The sequence below is a fragment of the Etheostoma cragini genome, chromosome 20, assembly GCF_013103735.1.
Source record: "Etheostoma cragini isolate CJK2018 chromosome 20, CSU_Ecrag_1.0, whole genome shotgun sequence".
NCBI lineage: Eukaryota > Metazoa > Chordata > Actinopteri > Perciformes > Percidae > Etheostoma > Etheostoma cragini.
The window spans coordinates 6,535,993-6,558,987 of NC_048426.1; the positions used below are offsets into that span (position 1 = coordinate 6,535,993).

At 39.9% G+C, this 22,995-nt stretch overlaps 2 protein-coding genes across 20 annotated transcripts in view; both read right to left on the reverse strand.

Moving 5' to 3' along the window:
* Nucleotides 1-12,969, reverse strand: part of sash1b (SAM and SH3 domain containing 1b) — a 52,749-nt gene extending 39,780 nt beyond the window's left edge. The window contains exon 1 of the mRNA XM_034858659.1: nucleotides 11,692-12,969. Within this exon, the coding sequence (XP_034714550.1) occupies nucleotides 11,692-12,144 (453 nt within the window). The 5' untranslated portion in view covers nucleotides 12,145-12,969. The remainder of the gene's footprint in view (nucleotides 1-11,691) is intronic.
* Nucleotides 12,970-13,784: 815 nt separating this feature from the next.
* The window catches only part of stxbp5b (syntaxin binding protein 5b (tomosyn)), a 37,890-nt gene continuing 28,679 nt past the window's right edge, over nucleotides 13,785-22,995 (reverse strand). For all 19 annotated transcript variants that reach the window (XM_034857823.1, XM_034857822.1, XM_034857824.1 and 16 more), the window contains 5 exons: nucleotides 19,584-19,941; nucleotides 18,891-19,056; nucleotides 18,287-18,398; nucleotides 17,194-17,414; nucleotides 13,785-17,060 (listed from right to left, as the gene is read on the reverse strand). In XM_034857823.1, the coding sequence (XP_034713714.1) occupies nucleotides 17,019-17,060; nucleotides 17,194-17,414; nucleotides 18,287-18,398; nucleotides 18,891-19,056; nucleotides 19,584-19,941 (899 nt within the window). In that variant the 3' untranslated portion in view covers nucleotides 13,785-17,018. The remainder of the gene's footprint in view (nucleotides 17,061-17,193; nucleotides 17,415-18,286; nucleotides 18,399-18,890; nucleotides 19,057-19,583; nucleotides 19,942-22,995) is intronic.

Sequence of the window (22,995 nt, forward strand, 5' to 3'; positions counted from 1 at the left end):
CAGGTGTATTTGATGTAGATAATTGGTTGGGATTGGGGCTGTGTCTTAAAGAAAGACTAACTGGCTTGTAGGAGCCAGTTAGTCTGCAGACTACCAGTGGATGGAGGCAGCAGCATCTGTGACTCTGTTCTCAATGGGATGCAATCCCCAACCTCTACAAATACCACGACATTACTGCTCAACATTAACATATCTATTAAAAGAAAACTAAATAATAAGAAATGCAATATATAAACACCATATTTTCCTCTGTTTAAAAAAAGGTTTGGATTACCAACACAAGCAAATTTAGCAATGTTAAGGTGACAGATGACAACCAATCGTATTCTAGACTTTAGTCTTTTTCTTTACTTCCGTTGCTCTTTAATTTTATTTGTTCTAAGTTTTAATTTTATTCATTCATCACTGAATACTATCTATCCCACCGTACAAACATGCAGAGCAGAAAAAGATCAACTCTGTCCGTCTGACTTAGATGGATTTCTCATGTCATGGCACATAGCACAAGATGTAACAGTGGCGTAAATCTAATCCCTTGGCCCCTCAGGACCAAAAGTCAAGCAGATGGATTAGAAGCCTGAGATTTACTGTAAACAACATATAAGCCCATATCAGAAATATTTGCGTGATACGTATTGTAGCATGAGTGGTGATGGCCCAGTGGATACGACACACGCCTTTGGTGTGGGTTAAATTCCCACTGTGATAAATCAACCAATGTGTCCCTGAGCAAGACACTTGTGCTATAGTGGCTCCAGAGGCGTGTGACCTCTGACATATAGCGCATACAGCAATTGTAAATCGTTTGAATAGAGCATTAGCTAAATGACATGTAATGTAATGCATGAGCATAAAGAAACTCCGTGCTTGACAATAAACTTAATGTGTCTACTGAATTCAACCAGCATTTGACCAAATTCCTTATAGTGCCGTCACATGTAAATGTAAATGTGCTGTATTTATATAGCGCTTTTCCAGTCTTAACAACTGCTCAAAGCGCTTTTACATCTACAGGAAACATTCACCATTCACACACATTCATACACTGTGGCCGGGGCTGCCGTACAAGGTGCCACCTGCTCATCAGATAAACACTCACACACATTTATACTCCGATGCGCAGCACCGGGGGCAACTCGGGGTTCAGTGTCTTGCCCAAAGACACTTCGACAATGACTGCAGGGGCGAGGATCGAACCACCAACCTTCCGATTGGCAGGCAACCGCTCTACCACTGAGCCACAGCCGCCCATGCATCCTCTCTCTCTCTTTTACATCTCTTTTTTTTATTTACACTGGTCAGGTAGTAAATGAATGTCCTTTAATGGTCAATTGCGTTAATAACAATGCCTGTGCGCACCAAAGCAAAGTTGTGTTTGACCTGGTTGAAAGAGGGTCTATTAAGAATGTTGACCTACTAAGATTAACCAGAGATTAACCACAGATGTGGGTTTAACATCTGACACCAAGGTTCACCAGTGTTACTGTAAAATTATCTGGTTTATCAGTTAAGTGTATGAACTGCAGCGCAGATTAATATCTGCACCTAAAATGCGAGTGACGACTAATTTAAATGGTCCAGCATGGCCTTAATGTGCATTGGCAGCTTTTCGTTATATGAGTCTGGTGTAGGAAATGTCTGGATCCTCACTGTGCTGCATTTCAATAAAAAAACACCTGTTGTCTGCATCCAGGCGCTGTCTAGCAGACACACGATAGACTACAACTATGTGACAATTGACTACTTGATTCTCCATTGCACCCAAACAAGCGGCTCTATGAGGGTGAGAGGCAGACAGAAAGGTAACAGAAATGTTGCTGATCCTGGACCACCTTGACTCTCCACCACATCAAAAAACTTTTTGGTGCTGCCCTTTCACAGGTTAGACCCAGCACTTCCCACCAACCTGCTGTGACCCCCCCGCGCTGGGGTTTGGTTGGCTGAATTGGGACTGATGCTTATTGTCGCTCTGCCGGAGGAGAAAATGCTATACTTGCGGTATTTTGTTGTTGTAATCACTTCACGAGCGTTTGACGTCCTGCCACTGTTCCAGTTGCTTATCCTCAAAGTGGAGAGAGAGCATACGACCGTGAAATTTAATTTAATTCTGTATATTGATCCCCAATGGCCAAATTACAATTACAATTTACACTCTGTGTCCACACTTTATTAGTAATCACACACAGTCCTGAACTACACAGTCCTGAACTACACACACAAACACACACACAAGTGGCATCTGTCCAGCCACCAATCCACACTTCCTTCTTTTTGGCCCACACAGGGAGTTGAACCAGTGACCCTCCGGTTCCCAACCCAACTCCCTATGGACTGAGCTAGTGCCACCCCCTAAGGTGGAAAAAAAGAAAGTGGAGCGGGAAGCTACGCAGAGTTGTTGGGTGCAAAACTTCCTACTACAGAGAAATGAAATGCAATGAACAGTGAGATACCATTCCTCTGCTGGTGTGGTAAGAAATATAAAAAGGTACCTTTTTTGATATGCTTTGGTCTTGTGAACAACTTTTGTTATTTCGGAAATTTGTTAGAAAGTTGATATCTCAGTGTTGTTTCCCCTCAATGTAACTGATCACCTTTCACCTCGTTTATGTCTATTGAGAATTAATATGTCGGACAAGTGGAATAAATATGAAAGCATGTACAGAGATCTTGCTTTGATGGCAAGCAGGAAATTCACAGCTTTTAAATGGAAGGCTTTCAAACCCCCCAGCAATAGTCCACTGGTGGAATGAACTCTCAGGCCACTTTAAAATAGAGCACTTTTACTATAAGAGTAAATACACAACCTCAGACTTTTTGAAGATAAGGCCATCTCATAGAGAATTTGATTTTATGAATTTGTACATTACTATTAGGAACTATAACAATATCTGAGTGCATTTATGATATTGTTTGGTTGTTTTATTTTGTTTTAATTTTTTGTCTGTTTTTGCATGTCTTGTTTATGTTGTCATATTGGGAAGGAATGAAATTACTCTATGAAAAATCTTCACACTGTTTTACAAAAAAAAGAAGACAATTCAGAAAAAGTGTTTTGGTGTTCCTGAAGTGAAAGCCAACTGCCAAACATCTGCAGAGATTAACATGTGTACTTCAGTAGTGTAGTTTTCTTTTCATCCGGTTGCAATTTAAATGATCTGCTAATGGAAAAAGGGGTTTGAATGGAAAGCTCTTAATTACTAAGAAAAATCAATACTGTGGTCTGTGTTGCACAAAATTGATGCTCTCTGTGAAGACAATCTGGGACAATATAGTGGTGTGGTAGAGTTAATTCTAAATTCAATTGCACTGGAGACAAACATAATTAACACCCAAAGTATAATAATAATAATAATAATAGTAATAATAATTATAATTATAATAATAATAATAAACCAGTTTCCGAAAGAAAACTCTATTTAAGAAACATAATTCTGCCAAGAATTTCATTCACTGTCTTCCTATGGTATTGGTCCAGCAGAATGGACCAATACCACATCCTTTTTATGCTTCCTTTGCTTAATGCATGAATTACAGTGAGTCACATTATTAAGTCACAGTATTAATATGTGCCATGTGGAATCAGCACCACGGATAGAGTCTGACAATGCAAACAAATTACAAGCTGCAATCCTACATGACCTATATTGGAAAAGAAAACAGGACTAATAGATTGCAATATCTCCAACGATGAATGAAAACAGCAAAGTCCCCTATAATGTCATTTAAAAATGTGTTTCACACATACAGTCATTATTGATTGTTGTTATCCTGAGGGTGTCTCCACAGTTTAGTTAGACTAGGGTTGGCCTTCGTGTTGGTTTAATGAACATTGACGAAGCGTTTAGTATCTAGAAGATATAACAGATGTTAAAAGAGTCTTTAGAGTCTGATAATTAAACTGACTAAATGACTCAGTTTTGGCTATTAATGTTAAGTCCTTTTACTAATATATACATTTACAAAATAAAATCGAAAAATCAAAATTGAGTTGATACATTACTATATATGAATGAAATTGCTTTTGAGAAATAAAAACCTGTTTGTAGTAACTACAGCCCTTGGGTCTTAAATTGGTGGAAATTACAACAAGCCTTTATGATGTAGAAATACTTTGTATTCAATCGTGCCTGTCGCGTAAATAAATAACAAAAGAAAATAACTGCATTAGAGTAATGGGGCCTCTCTTTGAAAGGGAATCCAGCTCTAGCAACTCCCGTTCCTCTGCTTGACTGAATGAAAATACTTGCTAATCCTGTTGAAATGGCCCATCGTACACGTGCAGTAAAAATAGCCCAGCAGAGTGCAATGTCAGACCCTTGTACGTGATCAAGGGCAAAGTAGTGTGGCTCACTGACCTCCGAGAGCCTGGTGCCGACGCAACACTCACTGAGGGAGAGAGGGGTTAAGGCCAAAAACATCCATGCCATGTCAGAGGCAAAACACTACATTTATCAAGTTAAAGATGTTATTTTTATTATTTCAAATTAACTATGAAAGATTTTAAGAACTTTTAAATTCAAGCATTTGTGTCTGCTTCCCTTATTCTTGAGGGACTTGGAGGCTGTGCTGGTAAAAAAAATTAAAAAAGTAAAAATCTGACATTTTCTTTTGGAGTAAACCATGTTTTTTCTTCCCTCTAAATAATCAATTTCTTTTATTTTTATTTTTTTTAATTCTTGCTTTAAGACTGTCCAAAATGATAACACTTGCATCACCAAAGGAAAACCATTGGACCAACTATAAATACTAAATGTAACTCTAATAAACAAAACGATATGTACTAAGACATTTCAATCCCACTGCTTTGCTCCAGACTTAATGTGGTTTAGTTGTGGATATGGAGTGCATGACATATTCGCGGGTCTCTGGGAAATTATTTGTCTAACTTTATATTTTCTCTCTTGCAAAACAAATTAACTGACCACATCTGTAAATACTGTCAAGTTTCCCGAGATGTGTTATTCCCAAATACCAGAAACTATCATAAAGAACATTAATTCTAAGCCTTCAGTGCTTATAATTTTGAAAGATGTAAATCAAACTTCCTCTCCTAACTCAACAGCCTCTTGTCGGTGATTTAAATTCAGAGAGTGCTACATAGTTTCAAAGACCTACTTAGCATTGTAATACAATGGCTGAAGCAACCGAGAGGTAAAGGCCGGAGACAGAGGAGTGTTTCTACAGCTAGGGGTGCTTAAGGAAAACACTAAACAACTACACACAATGCATTACACTCAAAGACGAAGGACAAATAAAACTTACGCTTTGTTTAATCCAAAATAAGCATGTAAAGGGTGTGTTGCTGGACATAACTGTGTGTGATACACTCTTGGTTCCTTTATGGAAAGCCCCTCCAGATGCTCTACTGAATAATTTCTACTTTCTACGCAAGGACAGAAGGCCATTTTAAAAGGAGTGAATAGACACAGAAGAACAGTGAGCTACTAGCTGTCTTAAACCTTCAGTCCACTAACACGGGACAATTCTAATCTTACATTCACAGATATAGGTCAGTGATTATGCTCTGCTTAGCACAGGGCTTTGCATTATACATAGCAAAGTATTCTCTATGTGAACAACGTATACATCTCTGATATCCCTCAGCAGTGATGGGATGGACTGGATGAATACGTGCTGGTGCATTGACAACTGTGCTTGAACAGTTCTGTTTTGTTGAGGAACAGACTCCTGCACGCATCACAAGCCGGACAAGAATGTATTGAATATTAAACTGAAAGTAACCGGGAACGTTCAACTTTTGAGTGCTCTGTGCCCCCCCCTCTGCACCATCAGTTCAATAATCAAGCAATAGTCCTGTAATGGTCCACTGGTTTGCCTTAATTTACACTGAGATGACACAAATAAAGTCCATATGCACGTACTCTAGAGCTGGGCAATATATCGATATTATATCGATAGCGTGATAGGAGACTAGATATTGTCTTAGATTTTTGATATTGTAATATGGCATAAGTGTTGTCTTTCCCTGGTTTTAAAGGCTGCATTACAGTAAAGTTGTCATGTTATGAACTTACCATACTGTTCTAGATGTTCTATTATTTACCTTTACCCACTTAGTCATTATATCCACATTACTGATGATTTTTTATCAAAGATCTCATTGTGCAATTATTTTCTGAAAGCACCAATAGTCAACACTACAATATCATTGCGGTATCAATATCGAGGTATTTATTCAAAAATATTGTGATATTTGATTTTGTCCATATAGCCCAGCCCTAAAGCATTCCCTTCACTATACGGTTAGAAAGAGGATGGTGGTAATATCACACTGTAACACAACCAAATGTTAATACATGATTTACGCACTCAGCCACACATACAGCACTGTGTGCTAGGCTTTTGCTGTTTGTTTAAAACCAGTGTTCCTCTCTACTGGGTCATCCAGATATAAAGGCATAACTGAGTATAGTGGAAATAACTCAGCTCTCAATCCCAGAACTTGGGTCATAACCTGACCAAAACAAAACCCACAGACATTAGAAGTCACCAGCGTATCAAGTTTTCCTCATATTGGTCTTTTTGGCAAAAGCAGTTGGTAAACAACACTTTGCCAGGTACTTTCGAGAGCAATGCCAAACATATTAGGTGCAGTTATCTTAGCTTTGTTCAACAGCTATATTTATTCTGAAAAAACTAAGCAGGCAGCAGTGTTGCAGGCCACGTTTTGAAGGTCTTGTCTGGGAATCGACCGCACAGAACTCAGATAAAGAGGACTCTGGATTTTATTTCAAGACCTTTTCAACTTGCCTTTTATTATATCAAGGCATTTGTCATGATACACCTATGGGAAGAAAGGAGAGTCTTAATTTGTTTTCAGAGTGTTTTTTTTAATAGGAATGTGGATCTTTCAGATGAATTTGAGGAGTGCCTATGATTGGCATTTTTCACATTTGCTGCATCATTATGTGTAGGACTCACACTACTTTGATACTGGTCTTGTCTTGGTCTCGATCCACTCTGGTCTTGGTGATGACTTGGTCTCGGTTTAGGTGGTGTTAACCACAAAAGTGGCGGGCAGTCTAATCATGGCCGTGACCATGGCCAATACCAGAGGGGTTTGATAAGCTCCAACAGCACTTATATGAATGGATTGGATCAGTGCAACACAATGAGCATGCTAATTAAACTGATGTAGGGACAGGAAAACATGGGAACTCCACACAGAAAGGTCTCAGCTGACCTCCAACATGTGCAGGAACTAGTTACTATGAGGCAACAGTGCTGACTGAATGCTCACATAAATAACGGGTTTTCAAGCCTTGCTTTGAAAAAAAAGGGATATACAGGCAGCCCAAAAGGAATGGATGTATGTTATCAACCATTAAACCACTTCTCCCATTTCTCAAAAGGTCCTCCTCCACATAATGTTGCACCAGTAGAATTGGTTTTGGTGTTTTAAAACCAACTTTGTTCAGCAACAGGTCTATTCAATCTCCATTTAATAGTGACAAAGGCAGAGACAGCTGTCAGCTGCTGCAGAGCCTGTATTTTGCCAAGCTCCATTCAGATTGGCCTTTCTTCTGTCCAAAGGGGCCTGCTGGTTCAGCTTGTCCACCAATCCTCTGACAGAGCAACACAAGGAAATCTTCTGAACAACTAAGATTTGTTCCCCATTCGGAGGATGTTTTTCAGGCTGGGCGGGATTGCAATGAGGCCTTCTGGGTATTTGAAGCCCATTGTTCAGAGAGCTTTAAAAGGAGCTCCTTCCCAACATGGTCTGTGTGTGATTAATAATAGAATGTATGCTTTGCTGTCAAATGACAAAGCTGATCATTTGATGCACTTCTTGAAAGCTTGTTAACCATCTTCATTGGGTTTTGCTGAAGTTAACAACTACATTTTTAATATACATGAGACAAGATTTTGGGTATTTCAGACTTTATCCAGAGAAGCATCCCTTTCCCACCAACTGAAAATACTAATGTCAGGTACGGACAGGACTTCTTCCTAGAAAAGGTTTGGCATCTTTCCTTTAACATATCGAACATATTTAAATTAGATTGGCCAACATGAGTATTAGTCTTAGGCTCATACTAATATTCATGTCGGCTACAAACTACAAGTATTAGGCTACATTATTTGTACTCGCAATAACATTTTGAAGCCGCAAACAAGTCAAGCACTCTACTGTAGAACAGTGTTGTGTAGTCAATAATTTACGCCAAAAATGAATGTCAATGCGTGTTGTGTAAGGATTGAAATCTACCTTGAAAATCCAAATTCTGGTTCTTCCTACAACATGAGCAGGTCAATCTAGGTCTGTGTGAACAAAAAACAATAGCAAACACTAGACTGTAAATGTGATAACACGACTCTCGCAGCTAAACTGACACCTCATCTGACTGTGAAATGTTTATTTCTTGGGTTTGGCTTGTGGTTCCACCTTTGGGAGCGACAAGTCTTGGGAATGTTTGTTTTAGGTTGGATTTTGCTTTTCCAAGCTGCCCTTGTGCAACCTCTATTTTATGAAAATCGCCTATACACTTTCAAGCAAAAACACTTACAATTCAGCCAGCTTTTATCAAATTACTTTTCCTGCGGGCCTCTGTGAGCTATTCATGCATGCAGAATTGTTAGAAAAGCACATTGCCCATTGATGGCACTACCAAACCCGGACTGAGAGGCAGACACATTGACAGATCCAAACCACTGCAATTCCCAAACTGCAGACAGAAAAGGGCCAGAGGAAACTCCATCCTGTTTTTTATCTCAACTGTTAAACACAAACAAGGCTATTGCGAGTTACACAAGTGATCAAAAAGTAACGGTAAAGCAATTGGGACTATAGTACTAGAGAGTATGGGTGGGAATCACCAGACGCCTCCCGATACAATATCATCATGATAGTTATGCCACAATACAATAGTATTGAGATTTTAAACATATTGCAATATTCCGCCATATATTGCAATTTATTACCTTTTTTCCAACTTCTAATGTTTTCCAATTTCAAATGATGTTCCCAAAAGAAAACTTTGTCAACATCTGTTTTTCTAAAAGGATACATTTCTCTCATTGTTCATATCATTTCAGTTGTATTGCTGAAAAATGAGATTGTCAAGCAAAACTGACCAAACTGTCCAACACATATATAATAAAAGATCCCAACGTGGCGCCTGTGTATCGATACAATTATGCCACGGAAAATACCCAGATATTATGCTGTATCAATTTTCCTCCCCACCCCTACTTGGGGAACCTGTTGAAATTCAACAGTTGCTTGTAATACATATGGATGGATTTGTTTTTATGTCACAGTAGTGTTTGGTAATACCCACTTACAGACAATAGACAATATCTAATTCAATATTTTTCTATAGTATCAAATCTCAACATTTACATAATATTGTTATTATACTGATATTTGCCCAAGCTCTGAACCAATGTTGGTTAAGAGCATGGTAAAGATGCATAGCTGCAGCTGCTGTATGCTATTCCTGGTAAGAAAATGGGCCATATTGGCCTACATCGCAGTGGTTTAATGGACTGAACTTGATGAACCTAAAAAGCCAAACTGCTCCAAAATGCTGGTATCACAGAGAGCCAACCAGTCTCACCTGATTGTTTTTAAATCAACTCTTTGCTGATGAGCGGCTCCAAATCCAGCCCATAGTCACTGAGTTAATTACTTGAATAATCATGCACGTCATCATAATGCTAGAACTGAGGGGGATCAACTGGGCCAATTTTAATGAGCCAAAAAGGCTGGCCTTTTTCCTATTTCCAACTGAAATGTAGCAGGAGGACATCATTCTCATAATATTTACCACAGAGTGTAAGGCTGGAGGAAGGTAAACAGAAATTATTTGTTAGGGACGGCCATTTATTACTTTGTAAAGGCTCCATTGACTAACTAGCAGAGCATAAGCATAGCTACTATGCCATCCACTATTGTAAAATCTCGGTAAGTATATTTCATGTTTTGCCCTGTAAATGACCTTAAAAACCCCATGATGACTGTGCCGACTGCAGAGCTGGTGATGCTTTTATGTCTAAAGAATTAAAGAAACTTTTCTAGGTTAATCTAACTGTGCCAGTATTGGCTGTAACTTACAAAAAGCTTAGAAGTGAATCACAAAGTGCCTTTGCACTTAGTAGTTTAGCCTCTGAATCTTTCATGAACAGTGGATGCGTGGACCGTAGCTGTTAAACTGGCCAGAACCACGCAGCGCTGTTAGAACAGTGCAACCATTTCACCACAGAGGTGAAATAAATCTTTCCAATTAGATTGTCATTATTAGAATAAATGAGAATGCAGCAGACATTGCACAATTTTCCACATACATAAGAAAGACTGCACAATGGAAATGCCCTCCAGTGAATCTGATTTATCTATGATATGTTAGGAAACAATGATCAGCTCAATCAGGAAAGCTGCACCTGGCTCACCAGTCTCTTAGACCACAATCATTCATTGTTGATGAGCATTGTTTTCAAGTTTGTGTCTGCTAAACAGTACAACATGAAACAGAAAACACAAGAAAGGTATAAATGTCCATTAAAAGAATAAGTTCTCTCTTGGCTAAGCACCACTGCTGAGAACAAAAACGACGCCGCAGGTCTTAAAGTGTTATGATATTTTAGGGAAGTGTTCAACAGTGCTGCTTAGCAGGGATTCATTCTGACAGTCTGTTATAATACAGCTCAAACAGTCTCACTAGTGTGTAATGCATCGCATAGTGGTGAACATCAGTTTTCTGGTTTTAATCAAATCCAGAATCCAGCAATCACACCTTCCACTGATCGTGGCAGATTGTTGAAAATAAGCCAAATGGGTCACTCAGCTTTTTATCTGGCTGGCTTCAGACCATTCACTGAGTGTATTATGGACTGAATGGATTTGGTTGACTTGCAGCCAAAGCAGAAAAACTATCCTCTGCAATTACATTAACTTACAGTCTCTGCAATCCACACAGACGATTGTCAGAACACAGAAAATCCCCACAAATGGCGTGCTGTCAGTAAATGTATCATATGCCATTAAGGCAGATGGCATCCATTGTCCTACAGAACCTTGCCCAGCACAGTTAATTGTTCATGTGTTATCATGTGAAGTATAAGGCTTATGTTTTGCCATGGCTACTATTACCATCTGTCTGACACACACACACACACACACACACACACACACACACACACACACACACACACACACAAGTACATAACACTGCAAAACAACCGTCGGAATGCTGTAAATTTCCTAAAATGTTAATTTGACTCTATTTTAAGAAAGGTGGAGGCTTTCAGATCAGCCTATTTTTGCTATCATTTCTATGCTGTGAAGAATTGTAAATCTTGTTCCACTTGCACCCACTCACTCTGTAAAGACTTCTTTACATGGAAAGGTTAGTGAGTCAATGAACTTGGGTCCCTAGCACGGAAATGTTTGGGTTAATTAAGAGAAAGTGAAGTTTGACAACACCACATGGAATCTTATCTTGCAGGAGAAACCAAAGCATTATTGGAGAATGATGCTTTGAATCATTGGACGTCAGCGCCTTCAAACTAATTCATCACACTCTTCATCACACACACATAACAGTAGGCGTAGTTGATGCCATGAGACAGTACTTAAAGAGCCAGCATTTAGGATCAAGATATTGTTTAAAAACAAATATCATATTAAATCATCTAAATCTATCATAAAAGGACTTAAAAATTGCCTACCTTATGGGTGTAAGGTGCTTCTCCCAGGTTGATTCCATCTTTTGCAAGTTTGTCCCTTAACAATACCCTGAGCTTGAGTTTGGGATAAGTCACAAAGTCATTACAATCTGTGAATCTCAGGTTATGGTTTCCAGGACAGGATGCTTCGTGTCTTCCTGGGGTGCAGAAGTCATCTTCTCTGTTTGAGTGGTTGCAAGCAGAAGGAACCAGAGGCTCTAAGGTGAAGTAGTAGCCAGGTGATTTCCTTTCATCTTCATACTTTAGCTTGTGCACTGCTGTGAGCAGCCTGTGTCTGTGGTACTTAATGTGGACACCGATGGCGTCGAGGTCTGGCTCCCCAATCTGTTTACACACTTCCAAATCATCATACCCATTGTCAATGAAGGACTCCACGTACTGGGCCAGATGGAGCTTGGACAGCCACTCGTGGACGAGGTTTGGCCCTTGGGTCATCTTCAAACAGGAGCTACAGGGGTTTTGGGAAGAGGCAATCCACAACTCCCTTCCAATGTAACATCCAAAAGTTCAATTCTCCAAAATTAAACACATCTATTAGTTGTGGCCGGAGCAATAGAAAACGATGTGAATACATATCAGGAGACAGCAGGCTGGATGTTTTTCTGAAACACCTTGAACCGTCAGAACTCGAAGCCCGACGAAGTTCTCTTGAGCAACAACTGTGAAGACAGATTCAAGCTCTCTGCTGACCCTGAGTTTTGACATCTCTTGGATGCATGTCAATTAGCATATTATGAGAAAACCCCGCGGCATGAAGGAGCTTGGATTGTTTTTAAGCCAAAGAGTCCAAAAAACGAAGAGCGTGACGCAAACACTTAACTTAGCAATTACCGTTTCTTGCTAACTTACTTTCTAGCGTCGAACGAAGGAACCGTAAAGTTAACTAGGGAGAAAACAATTTAACCGAATTGACCACATTTCTGTGAAGTTATCCTAGACAGAGATGGGTAAACAGCCAGTGGGCGTCTTCTCACGCTGCATGCATCCTCTTTGTCCCACTCATCGAAACGGTTCCAGGGCAAGACGCTCAGGTCCGTCAAACACTCACCCGGAGAAAAAATTATAAAAAAAAAGTTCGACGATAAAGCCAGGGCCGGTCGTAGAAAAGAAAACAAACAAAATAAGCAAGGCCTCCTCAGAATGCACTTGTTGTGGCTTGCTTTGTGCTCCTAGCTTGTAACTTTGCTGTCCCTCCGCTCCACGCTCCGGTTTGGTGACTGTGAGGGAGATGCTCAGCCTCGGCTTCTGTCATAAAGGTTTTTACTCCGATGGACGACGGGAGTTTAGCGAGCAGTGGCGCCACCTGCCGGGGCGTCTGGGAAATGTAGGAGGGAAACTAAAACGAAATTAAATGTAAAATAAATCAATTAAAACAAACAATGAAATCACTGATAGAAACACATGATAATGTAAAATACAAAAGTAAACAAAAACAAAAAAATACCTCTATTATTTTAACAGTATCATATATTATATTAACAGTCCTGCACAACATAACTACATACATGACATACAGTAATACTAGGAAAAAGGGGCCAAATATTGGCACTAAAATAATAATGGACTGACGCCATTATTGCTTTTAAAAGTTTATGGTATACCAGTGTATAGGTCCTTCCCAAATGAAAACAAGTAAAAAGAAAATCCTAGAAAAACACCACGACATTACCAGTTACAATGTAGGATAAAGAGATGATGAAGATATATCTCCTACAACTTAAACATTGGCTGCAAAAAATGTGTCTATGTAAAAAGTGACAAAGATTTTTGATTTGCGGCACTTTGTTTTTCATGCATGATCTCTTAACTCTAAATGGAAACCACATCATTCTTATTGTGCATTAAATTATTTGTGGAATAAATCAGGGACACACCAGGCTGTTTCTCAGAGTGATGAGGGCAGTGTTGGACCCTGCTTGAGAGTTCTTGAGCAAGACATTTAAATCTATCGCTTACACCTCTGACCTGAGATGGGACATCAGTTAAAAAAACAACAACCAGTAAAACATTGATTTCTAAATGGAGTCAGTGAGCTAAACAGTACAACATAAAACAGAAAACACAAGACAAACATGTTATGATTGGTTTTACATTTATTTTTCCATTGCACAATAATATCTATATATAATGTATCTACAGTCTAAATTGTTTGTGGCAGCAGATTAAGTCATACATCCATGTGAAATTTGTTTTAATAAAACTGTACAAAAATTGCCTACTATGAGAAAATACTGCAACTCCACAGATATTCATCCCAGAAGACGGACAGATGGATGGAAGTATGGCGACTGAGAAACCCTCGAGTTCTCCTGCACGGTGCTGTGAGCCTAGCTTTGATGTCTACGCATGTCTACAGCGCAGGGAAAGCAAGAGATTTCATGAAGCAAACAATGACAGAAACATATGTACCAATAACATAAATAGAATCTCTCACAGTTATACAATTGGCATGAATAAATGAAAATGGGACACCTTTAGATGTGTGATGAGGACTTCAGTTTTGATCAACATGGTGGTGGATAAAAATGCCAAAAACAGACAAATCTCTAAAAGGGATAATACATGGTTGTTTCAAGTTTGTAAACACCTAATATCATGCATCCTTCAATGTGCAATAAGAGACCATTTAGACCATATATGTTGCAAACTGAAGCATTGAGGCCACAATTTGCAGAAAGACTCAGTGGCCCACCAAGAGGAGATGACCCTCCTGCAGTAGCAAAGCTTGAATCTGAAATGAGCATGTCGAATATATAACCCAAAAACGGTTTATTGTCATGTCTGGATGATGTATGCACAACCATTGTTTGGACATTAATGTGAGTTATTTCAAAAATTACATTAAAGGTATTTGATTTTAATAGATTAAAATTAAATGTATATACTGTATATATTTGTTTTCAAATATATAAATATATAATAGTATCATTAACCTGACGTTGAAAACAAATCTGAGAGTGAAGCAATTAGCATCCTTGGCAAATGACACAGTTATAGTTAAAAACATAGGTACTGTCATGTTTTGGTCCTTTCGAAAACAAGCAAATGTGACGCGAAAACACAAACACATTAAAATAATTCAAACAAAATTATTAAGTACAAAAAATAGTGCAAAAATCACATAACTGCTGTTTCAGATGAGTTTCAAATCAGACAGCTTAAAGGGAAGCGTTTTATTCCAAAATGCTGTGTATCTATCTTGGAACTGCAACCATTTTCCATCAGTGGTACGTGATCTTATTTTGGAATTCAACTCTTCAAATTCACTTTGCCTGTTATCTGAACACATGTACAGCAGTTTGAGTAATGAGGGTGGCATGCCTATAAGAAGAAGCTAAAGTCGATCCACTCCCCCCCTCCACCCTCCACACAGCAGACTTCTTGACTTAAGAGTGCTTGGTGCATGGTCTCCAGACTGTCTCTTACCATTTAGGAAAAATCAAGACAACTCTGTGAAATTAAGCAACTCTTTGGTGTCGGAAAAGAACGTGGCTGCAAAAGTACAGTATGTAACGTTGCCTGAACCTGCACTGTCAGATTTGTGTCCAGCTGTCCCCTTATTTACAACATTTGGCAGCAATCTGGAATGACAAAGTCTCGTCTCTCTTTTCAAAATAAAAGACCAACAGAAAATGCCCCTACATTGACAGAAATAGCAGCATATCCTTGCCTGTCATGAAAAAGAAATCTAATTACAATAGAATTCTAATAAACCACATTGAAAACCACTGTCAAGCAAAAACCTTAAAAGACCTTTTGTAGTACACTGTATCTATGTAATATTATAAATATTGGCGTCCATACACATATTCCTGAATATATGTGTGTACACACACACACACACACACACACACACACGTTGGTTCAGAGATGGCCAATGGCACTGCGTGGAACACTCTGTGGTGCTTGGTCATTTCTTCTGGCAGCTACGAACACACAGACAGCATCACCATTTCGCTGTAAGAGACAAAAGCTTTTTTGTCCTTACACACAGAGACGAGACACAACTCCGCTATGACAGACAGAATGCCCAAAAGAAATTTGAATAATCATGTACACATAGAAACTTTATAACAAAAAAAAAAGTAATTGTAGCCAAAATATACATTTATGCCAATAGCATTAAAGACATTCTTTGTCTTGCCCTACAACACATCATGCTTCTCATCCGTGACTTAGCTACCGCCCCTTGAAAGCTAGAAGAATATAAGACTTCAGGGGTTTTCCAGTGTATCAACTCTTCTCTTTACTGACCGATAAATGTAAACTCTTCATTAGGGGTAAACATTTGTATCACTTTTTTTGCGCATTTAATTGACCAAAAGAAAAAATTAAAAATCCAATACATAACATAGACACTTCTTTTATTTCCTAGCTATTATATATCTATCTATCTATAGGGTTCCAATAAATTGTCTAATTAATATAAAACCAAAGTGACTCTCAGAAAACACGCCATTTGTCTTTCTCCCTTAAAACAGCTTGGTTGGAAAATCCTGTGTAAAAGAACTTGTCGGTGATGAACTAGTGTACTACCAGCCCTTATTCGGTGAGAGGCAATAGATTCATCATCTCCCTGTCTAGTTTTAATGGTTCTCAGTGCTTGAAAGGCCCTTTCTTGGATTGACATAAACAAATTAGCATAAGGACAGAAGTTGAACACTTAAAAAAATAATTTAAAACAGAAAAACAAACAGCAACTCAAGTCCTTCATTGATTCAATCATTCCTACAGAAACTTAGATCTTCATTGACTTAATTAGATACGAAGGACAAGGGATCTTCAGACTTTTCTCCTCATTTAAGTCCACTGTTTGGCAAACACCATAAAGGGTAGAGAAAGGAAAAAAAGAACAATTGCAATCAGGCCACCACAAGTACATGTTTTGCAGAATTGTCTTTCCTCCTTTAGAACAAAACAGCAGTGTGTGTAGATATACAGTATATATATTTATATGTGAGATATATATGAGTGTGTGACTGATGGATATGAAAGGTCACCTCTCTCCTGTTCTGCAGACTGATGTTAATTCAGGTTAAATGGAAAGAGGGATTCCTAAGAGCTTCTCTTCTTCCATTTCTTTCCATTCTCGTTACGTTGGGTCGGCCAGTGTCTACTCCGCGGCAGTCCTCTGGTGACTGAGGTAATCCAGAATGTATGATATTGTGCTGAGAATAAAAGCATGAGTCTGTTGAGCAGAACTCCCCCCACCCCACGGAGAGAAATAAAGAAGAGAAGAAGCAGGACTTGCAGCTCCTTAGAGATACTGGTGAGAGTGATTACAGAGTCTGATGCTCCACACGCTGCCATCAGAGCTGGTACCACTTCTTATCTTTGTACTTCAGCATCATCTGAACAGGGAAAAGCCATAATTGTCAAAACAAAGTCTGAAATAACATCATGAAACATTAACACGACACAGGATAAACAAACATGATTACATGGTAACATGAAAACACTGTTTTAGGAGCCCAAAGTGCATACATCATGAGCATGTTTGGAAAAGGAATCTGCGCTGGACATCATGGCTGCCGTTCTGTCCTCCAGCTCGCCCAGTTTCTGCCCTCTCTCGTCCAGAGCTATCCGGGCGCGGGCCAGATCTCCCACAATCCCAGACGCTGCACCTTTCATGCCCTCCATGCCTCCTGGGCCTGGGATGTGCTGGGCCAAGCTACGAGAGGCCTTACCAGCACCTGTTTCACCAACTACCAAAGACAAACAGAGAAATCCATAAAAGCATTAACAAATTCTGACATTCATCTTCCCATGTTCAAAGTCAAATCAAATGGCACATTGGTGGTTCGGGAAATTGTCTGGTCTGGCCTTGCCAGACCTACCTCCCCAGGGCTCTGGAGGAAGGTCTGGCTACATTACAGACACATTCCGGGATAGGAGAAAAAAAACACTCTGGGTTGTTTGCATTTCTTTAAACCAATCGAGCGACAATGGATCAGCAAAATAGTCCCGGGAAGGAACTTGTTTTGGTGGAACAGTTGCACCCGGCAAAAGAATATGCCACATACAATATTAAAGGAAGTCAACTGTTCACATAATACAGTAATATGAGCTATTTAAAATAGCTGGATACATGGTTAAACGTAATTGGCTCTTACCAGTGCATCGCACGTCCATAACAATCCCCGCCAATGAGTCCCAAAACGTTCCATTTAGATAGTAAATGACGTAAACATATTCTTTGTAAGGAATCAAAGAAGCCTGCCTTATTGCACGATCCAAATTTCCTCCCAAACTTGCCATTTTTAGCGTAAAGCTTGAAAGCTCAAAGGTTGTTGTTGTTGTTTCCCATGTCGAGGGATTTTGAGAATGGCAACACACAGAGAGCAGAAGGTGAGGGACAAAGCCGGCGAATATCAGGCTGTAATGTAATGTTAGATGTACTTCTGTTGATCCTGACAAATTGTCCTGCATCTGGAAAGTCTCCCACACCATTCCAAAAACACCTCTAACTGGTGGCTTTGGTCAGCCAGTGGCAGTAAAAAAGAATCAGAAGAATTATACAGAATATGTATGATGTAACAACATCATGAATTGATACTAGGCCATTGGGTCTACTTACAGAGGTCCTCCCTGTCCAGGGACTGAGCGCCACCCCCAAACAGGCCTTTGAAGAAACCTTTGTTAGGAGCCTCTGGTGTCTCCACAGGGGTAAACAACTCACTGAGCATCTCCTGAGGACGATATAAACATCAGAACATGTCTATTTAAATCTATATTCCCCAGAAAAATATAAATGGACCAATAAAAGAACACAAATGTTGTTACTCAAACTACCAATGTACTGTAATACTAGTCACCTCAGTGGCTTAATAAGTACACTGCATAGCAATATGCCTTCTTGGATGTCCCTGTTTCCTTTGTCACTTCTTTGATGTTCTATCTGAATAGACAAATATCCCAGAATTGTCCACAGAGGACACTCAGTAAGGGGATAATTGGGGTTGTGTAGGGAAGCCCGATGATTCATTACCAGCATGATGCAAAATGTTGAAATCACACTTGAGTCTACGGCTGGACAAAAATAATAAACTGTGTTGAAATATTATATATAGTGAAAGTTTGTACAAGCATTTCTCTACACTTTTATTGGATCTAATAATGAAAGACGTACATTTTTAAAGAATATATATATATAACTCATCCACTATTTAAGAGTATCTGACCTGCCGGTTGTCGCAGGTCTCCTGGCTGTAAGTGATCCTCTGGATCTCTGTGGGGGAGGTGAGGTACAGGGCCTGACCCAGGTTGGAGAAGCAGAACGTTCTGGCTATCCGCATGTCTGTCAGCGGCAGGTAGTTCACATCCAGCAGAGGCCGTAGACTGGGTAAACTGGCATGACACAAAAGAACTTCATTTAGTTATTTACAGTGTTTGCACAATAAAGTCAAGGCAACAGAAAGATCAGGTGAGCAGGTGAGATAAAGAAAACACCTATGGGCTTATAGAAGGAATCTCACCTGAGGAAAAGAGAAAAAATTGTCCTGAAATCTACAAATTTAACCCAAGTTAGCGTAAAAAACAAGCCTAAGGTTGGCTACATGAAACAACAAATGCATAAAATCCATTAAAAGAATATAGATAAAATGAGGATGTGTGGATTTATATGTGTATGTGTGAGTGGTTATTAAAAATAGGAAGGCCAGACAAAATCAGATATGAACAGTTCAGATCAGTGCAGCTTGGTTCATCAGAGAGGTCCTAAGCCTCTTTTTTTTTAATAGTTCCATAGCTGTATCTACTAAACAGACATTATTATAGCCCACATTGTAACATGAAGAATTTTGCTACGCAAATGTAGTTATTGTGACTTCATCAGATATTTTCAAAGTAGATTTAAATACCACCAGAAGCCATACCTCAGGGTCATGATATGGCCGTTAGCACAGAAACACGCGATGCAGTAAGCTCCGGCCATCTGCACAACATCAGCCCTCAGCACGAAGGAGGACTCTGTGATGTTGTGTTTGTAGATGCGGGTTTGGGAGGGCATGGCCACCACCTTGGCCTGTTTCTCCGAACACAGCACAGCGAACTGGGAATCTTGACCCTCTTGTGTCGAGGGAGGGGAGGCTGGCCTGCGCCTCCGGCTTTTCTCCTTCTCCTCGTCTGAGGCATTTGGGTCGTACCATGGCTCGTAGGAAGGGGGCAGCAAAGTTCCAGTGGCGTCCAACAGGGCCATAGTCAAAATGCCTCCTTTGAGTGTGACCAAAGTGCCTGAAAAATGAGTATTACAGAGGTATTGTTTTTTAGATTAGAGACAACCTTCAAATTGCAACAGAATATACAGCTAATTGCTACAATCCTTAATTTATGTTCAACCAAGAGGAGAGCGGAATGTTAGAAGTCGGATATTTTCATCTGGACAATAAGTAAGTTAAGTTTATTTATATAGCGTAGCACCTTTTACAGATAAAGAATTTGTTTAACATAAAATACAAGAAAAAAAAAAACAATAAATTAAAAACAATAAAAAGAAAAGAAAATTGCAGCAGACAGATAAGGAGTTAGTTGTTATTTAACAAATGAAGTTAGTGTTTTAGATAGGCTTACCAAAAGCCAAAATAACTGATGGGCTATACTTGCACCAGCCACATCAAAGTTCCGTTATGTCCTATGCTCTCCTGAATGAATTTCATTTGCTTTTTTCCAATGTAATAATAATAATAATATAATAATATGTATTGAACTGGCATGACCTTTTACTGTTTGTGTTTGGAATACAAAAATACTGGTTCGTTCATTTTAAAGCTTTAGTGCGTAACATTTCAATATTAATAAATATCTGTTACATTAAAGCCATTGCCAAATGAGTTGCTACAACTAATTAAGACTATCAGCTCGCCACAACTCTGTCTGTATTTCTCAATTTAACCATGTTGAGAAGATTGTGTCGTCTGGTGACTTTCCAGGCAGAAACTCAAGTAAAAATAATGACCTCCATCGTTTTTTTATTTTTAATCCTCCGTGTCCTCCTTGGCTACTAGTAACTGCGTGGAGGAGGTGTGGAGGACGGGCCGACAGTTTTGTTGTCATTACTCAAAAGTCCTCATAGGGACGGCTGAAACTACGTACTATTGCTTTAACCCTGTAAATGTCTGACTGTAAAGTTTAACCATGTAATGCTGCTATGTTGCAAATATCAGGGTTGTACACCTTTTCCTAATCCAGAAGACTCTGACAGTGCACAGGCACCTGCCTGAAAAAATAGCCTAAATTATTAAGAAAAAATGTATTTCATTGCCAAGACATATACATGTATCTAATAGAGCAGTGTAAATATTATATGAGGCCAACCTTAAAGTGGGCTACTACCTACGTAGCTAGTAATGTTCACTCAGCGTTTTGTTGTTAAACTGTGTGTAAAAAGAACGGTGCCGTTAAATCACCGGTTTCAGGTACGTACGGTACCGTCTGGGTGGTTTCAATATATTTTAGGAATCATCAGAAATCATTTCCTTCATAATTTATATTCAAACATAAACAAACTGGTATACAATAGCAAAAATAGAATGGAATAGAATCAATAACCATCTGGATTGAAAACATAAGAATACATGTTGTTGTTGTTGTCATAACAACACATTGAACAACAGGACCCAACTTTAGTTCTGACACAAATTCACTCAGACAGCAGTTTGTATCAGAGAGTCATTTGACTGGGACAATCCAAATGTGTACATTGCAACAGGAGAAAAAACACTGGAAAACATGGAATTCAACTCCCGAGAGATTCAACCGCAAATCAATTTCTATCTCAGTTCACTTGAAAAACAAGTACGGGGTGAGTTGAAGGACAGCGAGGCAATGCTCACCCAATGTGAATCTGAGGGGAGAGTTCACCTGATCATCCAAGAGGACTTGCCGGCCAGTCTCCTCGATCAGCTCCAACAACAGAGAGAGGGCAGCAGTTGGGGCCATGAGAAACAGCTGATGCAAAGGGGCATGTGTGACTTGAAAGTTCAGCTGGCTCAACGTGTCCCCTCCCCACCAGGGGAAACAGAGCATCTGAAATCCCAGCTGGGAAAAATCGGCAACAGGCTGCAAAAAGCTCCAAAAGATCTCGACCTGCGCTACTTCATTAATGAAGACCTGAAGGTCGAATTGGAGCAGATGGAGGGAGAGAAGGTGGCCCTGAAAAATAATGTGGGGACTCAGAAGATTGAGCTTTGTAAAGAGAGACAGATACTTGCAGAAGCCAAGACCACCAACTTGAGGTTGGAAAGCTTTCTGGAGATGGAGAAGGCTCAAGCTCAGGAGCTGAAGGACAAATTGGGCAAGATGGAGGAAGCTCTCAGAGAACAGGAGAAGGAGGCAAAAGAGATAATATAAAGATCCCAGACTTCCCATAGAGCCCAGCTGGATGAGGCTCTGGCTCAACGTGTCTACTTCCCGCCCAGGGAAACCAAGTATCTGAGGACCCAGCTGGTCAAAACCAGCCACAGGTGCAAAAAGCCCCAAAAGATCTCCACCTGCAGATCTATATGACTCAAGACCTGAATGTCGAATTAAAGCAGATGAAGGGAGAGAAGGAGGCACTGAAAAATATTGAGGAGACTCAGAAGATCAAGCTTTGAAAAGAGAGACAGATGCTCAGGGTAGATTAGACCACCAACGTGACGTTGGAGAGCCATCTGGTGATTGAGAGGGCTCAAGCTCAGGAGCTGAATGACAAAATGAGCAAGATGGAGGAAGCTCTCCTAAAACAGGACAAGGAGGCAAAGGAGATTCTGGAAAGATCCCCGGCTTCCCATAGGGCCCAGCTGGAGATTCAGGACAAAAACAACAAGAACCTCATGGCTGCTCTTGAAAAAAAGTGGTAACATCAGCTGGAGAGTGGCAGCAGACAAAAATCTCCCTGTTAGAGGAGAGCAACAAATCAAGAGCCTCCCATGTGGAACAGAATGATGAGCAAAGCTTTGTGAGTGACTGCCTCCTGGCTGCTGTAAAGAAGACTGAGCAGCAGCTGGAGAGTACTCTCAACCAGTGGAAGGAAGACAAGGCACCCCTCCTTCAGGCCACAGAAACCCTGAAGCTGACTCAGCAGGAAAAAGAGCAGTGAGAGAGGACTGAGAGCACCTTGAGGTCCCAGCTGATAGATCTTCAGAGACAGATAATGCAAAAGCCAAAGAAGAAGAAGTGGTACAAAAAGCTTCTGCCTGGCTGAGGAAGAGAAAACGCATTTGTACTTGTATAGTATCTGTCTGTCTGTCTGTCTGTCTGTCTGTCTGTCTGTCTGGGACAGTCGGTGGACCTGTCTGTCTGTCTGTG